The following is a 5,613-nucleotide window of genomic DNA, read 5'->3' as shown; positions in this document are numbered from 1 at the left end:
CGCCGGGGGGCGGGTTTGGGGGGGGAGACCGAGGCGCCGGGGGGGGGTTTGGGGGGGGTTTGGGGGGGGAGACCGAGGCGCCGGGGGGGGGTTTGGGGGGGAGGTTTGGGGGGGAGACCGAGGCGCCGGAGCTGGCCTCCCAGAAACACCGCCCCCCATCCTCTCTTCTCCCCTGCTTCCAGCCCAGCACTGTTACCTGAGCGCCGCAGGCCTGCGCTCCCCGCGGCCGGACCGGTAGTCATGCAGAGCCCCCTGGACGTCCTCTCGGATCAGCTCCGCCTGCCAATCATGCCGTCAGGCCCCCACCCCACCTACTGCTTGCCCCAGCCACGGTCCAAAGGATCGAAGGATCGATTCCTTGGCTGGGCGCCAGACCCTGCCCCCCAAGTCAGCACTCACGCACACGGTGCCCCATGCACATCCACGCTCCGAACTCACGCCCTCACCCCACCTCTGCCCGTGCCCTAGGCTTCTTCCCCAACCCCGGAGACCGGGTCCTGGTGTTTCCTCGCCCCCTAGACCATACCCGCCTCTAGTGCTGGCTGCTCCCAGACCCTGTCTCCCCTGTGCTGTCATGTTCTGTCCGGGCCCCTAGCCTCGGTCTCCATTCCGCCCTCACGTTCTACCTCGACCGGGTGCAACCTGTCCTCAAAACCCCCTCCATTCCAGAACTTCTTTCCAGGCCCCGCCCCCTCCGCGGGCCCTGACCCCGCCTCTGCCCCAGGCCCCGCCCCGCCCCGTCTGCGCACCAGCCCCGCCCCCGGAATCCACAGGGTCCCAGCCCCTTCCCAGGTGGCTCCCCCTGAGCGGGCCCACTCACCCCGAGACGCAAGCCCTGGAAGAAGTGCACGTCCGGCTGCGTGCGCTCGGGCTCCTGGCACACGAGCAGCAGCAGCGAGTGGCTCCGGCCTGGGAGCAGCACCACGTCGCAGCGCACGATGGCGCCCAGCGGGTACGACTCCAGGTCCTCCTGCGGGGCGGGGCGGGACGGCGGGTAGACTGAGGCCCGAGCCGAGGGGACTGAATGGCGACAGCCGTGCCGGGGGGCACACCGACACTGCACAGGCAGCCCTGCGAGGCTAGGGGATTACGGGGTCGGCGCCGGCAGCCCTGCGAGCCCGGGGGGTCGGGGATGGCAGCCCCGTGTAATGGAGGAGACTACGGACGCCCACAAGAGGAGTGGAGATCTCTTGCGAAAGTTCCCAAAGGAAGGACATGCAGGGGCCAAGATTCACACTCAGACGTCCCTAGGGTCAAGCTCTCTGTGCCTTCCCCCACTCAGGCCAGCCGCTCCTGCCCCCCACGTGTCCCCTGGCACCTTGGAGATGGGGTCAAGCAGCGTGACATGGTCCGGAGACACACGCAGCAGCATCTCTTGGGCCCAGATGCGGCCCTGGCTGTCCATGACGGCCAGCTTCCGCGAGGCGTCCTCCACGGTGTGCACGCCATCCTCTTCACCCAGGCAGAACGTCACCAGGTGCTGGCACGGGGCGTGGAGAAAGCAGGGAGTCCCAAGATGATGCCGGCTGGGCTCGCACCAGCCTTCCAGCCGGAGACTAAACACGCCTCCTCCAGAAAGCCTGCCCTATCAGGGGCTCCACCTATGGGGCGCCTCCTGCTTTCATCGGAGTGACTAGCCTCCCAACACCACTGGAAGCTCCTTGGAGGCACTGGTTCTGTCTAGTCCCTTCTAAGCACCTCTGCTTCTGTTAGAGCACCAGGCACACTTGGACCCGTCCTCACACAGGTTTACCTAACGTTTGTCCCTGTGGCCTGACCGTCCAGCACAAGGGCCGCTCTAAAACATGGCAGATTCAAGTGCAACTGACTTCCTGTGCCGAATACCCACTTCCAAGGGGAGGCAGAAACAGCCCATCTTGCATATGAGCAAACTCAGTTTCCCAGTTTCTTTCTGCTTTCAGCATCTCCATCTTTCCAGGCCTGCCTTTCCTCCCAGCAAGCCTCCCTGGGACAATGCAGACCCCAGACTCACATTGACTGGATACTGGGAAACATCTGCCATAACCACAGTGGAGTAACGCTTCCTCTGCTCTGTGGGGGAGAAGGAGAATAAACCCAGAAGACTCAGCCCTTCCTGCCTCAGACCCAGGAGTGCCCCCAGCCCCTCCTCCTCCTCCTCCTCCTCCCTCAGACCCAGGCGTCCAGGGCCCCAGCCCCTCCTCCCTCAGACCCTGGAGTCCAGGCCCCCAGCTCCTGCTCCTCCTCCTCCCCCTCTCCCCCTTCCCCCCTCAGACCATGGAGTCCAGGCCCCCAGCCCTTCCTCCTCCTCCTCCTCCCTCAGACCCTGGAGTCCAGGCCCCCAGCCCCTCCTCCTCCCTCAGACCCTGGAGTCCAGGCCCCCAGTCCCTCCTCCCTCAGACCCTGGAGTCCAGGCCTCCAGCCCTTCCTCCCTCAGACCTAGTTTCAGCCTGGGGTTTTCTTGTTCCCAAACTCACCATAGATTGACTTGGCACTTGGTTTGGGGGCAGCTTCTGGGCTGGTTAAGGAAAAGAGAGAGAAAGGGGCCATGGGAACTGGGAGATCATGGGGGCTTTGAATGCCAAGCAGAGCAGCAAAGACTTCATTGTGAGGGCAGTTGGGAACCATGGAGGGTTCTGAGCAGGGGAGGGCAGGCCCAGAGCTGGACTTTCCCACAGGTAAGGCAGTGTGGTACCAGGTGGTGGAGAGCATGGTCTCAGCTGTCGTACAGACCTGGCTTGGAATCCCCTGTCAATACTGTCTTGCCATAAGACCCTGGATAGGAGACTTAATCTCTCGTGCCTCAATTTCCCTTTCTGTGAGATAGGGGTAATTAATCCGATAGCCTCTGTCTGGTAGAGCTATTGGATTCACTGACAGTGGAGGGGGTTCACAGCCTCAGTAAATTAAATTTCAGTCCTACAGTGAGAACGGTAGCACACAGTATGTGCTCAATAAAGGGGGGGTTTTACACCAGCATTAGTATTTGGGGTAGACAGACTTATCTTCCCCTCCTACTCCCACAGGCCAGGCTCTTCCCAGCCAAATCCTTCTCTGGCTCCTGCTCTTGGCCTCTCCTTCTAGGTCACCTTCTCCAAGAAGAACTCCATAGAAATGACAGAAACTCAGAGCTCAGGTGGGATGAGGGACAAGAAACACTTTCAGTCAAACCTCTGCTCCTTGTCCTGCTCCTGCCTGTCAGATCTCTGCACAATTTGATTACCCCTGTGCTGGACAATTCACTACCGTATATCTTCAATGCAGCTATTCCCATGGGCCTCCCTTTGTTCTTCTCGATGCTCACTCCAGGAGACTTGAACTTTATTAGAAACAGCCCAGGGGCTCCTGGGTGGCACAGGTGGTTAAGCGTTGGACTCTTGGTTTCGGCTCAGGTCATGATCTCAGGCTCATGAAATCTAGTCCCACACTGGGCTCCGTGCTCAGCGTGGGGTCAGCTGAAGACACTCTTGCCCTCCCCCTCTGCCCTTTCCCCCACACCCCCATGTTCTCTCTCTTTCTCTCTGAAATAAATAAGTCTTAAAGAAAAAAAAAAAAAGCCCAGATTTGCCTGCAAAGGGTCAATGTCTAATAATAAGCTAACAACAGCAGAAGCAGAAGAGAGTACCTGCTCTTGGTCAGATTCTCTGCTAAGTCCTATACCTTCATTACCCTGTCAAGCTCTCAGAATTGTCTTTGTTTCCCAGAGGAGGAACTCAGGCTTGGTTCTTTGGCCAGGGTCACACTGCTGCTGAGTGTGAGCGTCCAGAGATGAACCCAGGTGTGTCTGCTCTGGGGCAGTAGCTCAAACCCAGGCCAGGCAGGGAAGGAGGCAGCGTAGGCATCCTTCTCAGAGTCCAGGCCTGGGCTGCTGTAAATGCCCCCTGGGGATGTGGGGAAGAGGGTGGCAGACGGGGCTGGGCAGCCTGGGGAGCAGGGGCCACTTACCCTGTGGTGGTGCTCATGGTGTGGAGAATGGGGAGCTCCTGCCACCTGAAGGTGCCCTAGGGGCCAGCAGAGAGTGAGGGCCTGACCTGGCCTGTGGTACCTAGGACTTTGGCCCCAGCCCCCTCCTCCCTCAGACCCAGGAGTCCAGACCCCCAGCCCCTCCTCCCTCAGACCCTGGAGTCCTCACCCCCAGCCCCCTCCTCCCTCAGACCCAGGAGTCCAGGGTCTCCAGCCGCTCCTCCCTCAGACCCAGGAGTCCAGACCCCCAGCCCCTCCTTTCTGAGACCCAGGGGTCCGGGTCCCCAGCCCCTCCTCCTCCTCCCTCAGACCCAGGAGTCCAGGCCCCCAGCCCCTCCTCCTCCTCCCTCAGACCCAGGAGTCCAGGCCCCGTGCCCCTCCTTCACACCTTGTACTCTGCCCCCCAAATTTTTCAGGGATCCATGCATTTGGCTCCCTAATCTATGTGTATCTTATTTTGCTTCCTCTTTCCAGTGATCCTGTCTCCCAGCCTTTTCTCCTCAGGGGCCCAGGAGTTCCAGCTCAGAGCTTCTGGACCCTAAGAACCAAAGGGTCTTGACTCCAAGTCCCCTCAGAGAACCATTCATCTAATTCCTCAGCCACTTAGGACCTCAGGCTTTCAGGCCAATCTCCCAGCCCTTACCTCCTCAGGACTCAAGGGTTCAGGTCTGCCAGCCTTCCTGGTGTCTGAACCCAAGAGTCCTAGCCCCCTGCTCCTGCTCCCCAGGAGTCCCGACCTCCAGCCCCCCCTGGCTAGGCCCCCTCCTCACCTGCCCGTCAGGCTCGGTCTGCTGCGAGAGGCCCCGCTCTCTGCTGTCCCCTGGGTTCCAAATGCCGGCCCCTCCTTCCTGCTCCCTGCCAGGCCACCCCGCCTCCGCATACCTGAGCACTCACCTGGCACAGCCCAGCAGCAGTGGCCCCTGGGAGGGGCTGGCAGGGACACCAGGGTTGGGGTGGGGGAGCCAGGAACTGTGACTGTCTCTGTTCTAACAGCACTAGCGCAAGGACAGCAAGTCATTCGATGTCATACTTGGTCACAAAACCAAAAGCTCAGCCTCAAATACCCTCTTCCAATTGTCCTTATACCTCCGGGAGGTCAGAGGTTTGACTCGCACCTGTTTGCAGTTCAAGAGGGGGTCGTCAATGTGGGAGGGGTGGCATTTGAACCCGGGGCTGCCTTTCTGTCTCCGGGGCCAGTCTCTCTCCCTGCCCGGTGCACACCTCCTGTGTATGGTTCCTGCCTCCCCCTGCCTCTTCCTCTGGAACCCCCCCCCCAGTAACCCCCTCCAATCATGGTAACAGACTCAGAGCCCCACACAGCTCCAAGTACTTCTCAAATGTTAACGAGCTCCTCCGGCTTGAAATCTCCTTTCCAGAACTTCTTGTGTCCCATGGCCTTTGCCGACCACGTTATCTGCACCATTTCTTCCCAAAACCCAGTGAAGTGAGGTTGGGGGTCTCCATTTCACAGATGAAGAAACTGAGCCCCATCTGGGTGAAGAGGCTTGCCGGAGGTTACACCTGCAGGGAGTGGATGAGAACAGCGGACGCCAGAGCTCGACCTCGGAGAGCAGGAGGGGCGGGCATACCCCCTTTTAGCCTTTCGCTTTATCAATGATCCCCACTTGGTTCCTGACATCATCCGCTCACACCTGACCTTGCAGAGCCTCC

At 60.3% G+C, this 5,613-nt stretch overlaps 1 protein-coding gene across 1 annotated transcript; it reads right to left on the bottom strand.

The window, feature by feature from the left end:
* Positions 1-117: 117 nt before the first annotated feature.
* LOC115943985 (epidermal growth factor receptor kinase substrate 8-like protein 1) lies at positions 118-4,824 on the bottom strand. Its single transcript, XM_081809516.1, has 7 exons — positions 4,713-4,824; positions 3,925-3,980; positions 2,457-2,497; positions 1,994-2,052; positions 1,319-1,480; positions 821-970; positions 118-279 (listed from the first exon to the last, which is right to left on the bottom strand). The coding sequence occupies exons 2-7, from the start codon at positions 3,939-3,941 to the stop codon at positions 193-195; spliced, it is 516 nt and encodes a 171-aa protein (XP_081665642.1). The 5' UTR covers positions 3,942-3,980; positions 4,713-4,824; the 3' UTR covers positions 118-192.
* Between the last annotated feature and the right edge of the window lie 789 nt (positions 4,825-5,613).

The sequence above is a fragment of the Leptonychotes weddellii genome, unplaced genomic scaffold (genome assembly GCF_054177405.1).
Source record: "Leptonychotes weddellii isolate Sample4059 unplaced genomic scaffold, ASM5417740v2 HiC_scaffold_10608, whole genome shotgun sequence".
NCBI classification, from domain to species: domain Eukaryota; kingdom Metazoa; phylum Chordata; class Mammalia; order Carnivora; family Phocidae; genus Leptonychotes; species Leptonychotes weddellii.
Note: the sequence above shows the minus strand (reverse complement) of the source record. Positions and strands in the feature narration are given on the sequence as shown.

Coding starts and splice junctions, on each gene's coding strand:
- LOC115943985 (XM_081809516.1), bottom strand. Junction 1,481..1,993: donor TTTCCCAGTATCCAGTCAAT/GTGAGTCTGGGG, acceptor GCCCCGTGCCAG/CACCTGGTGACGTTCTGCCT. Junction 971..1,318: donor TGCTTGACCCCATCTCCAAG/GTGCCAGGGGAC, acceptor CCCGCCCCGCAG/GAGGACCTGGAGTCGTACCC.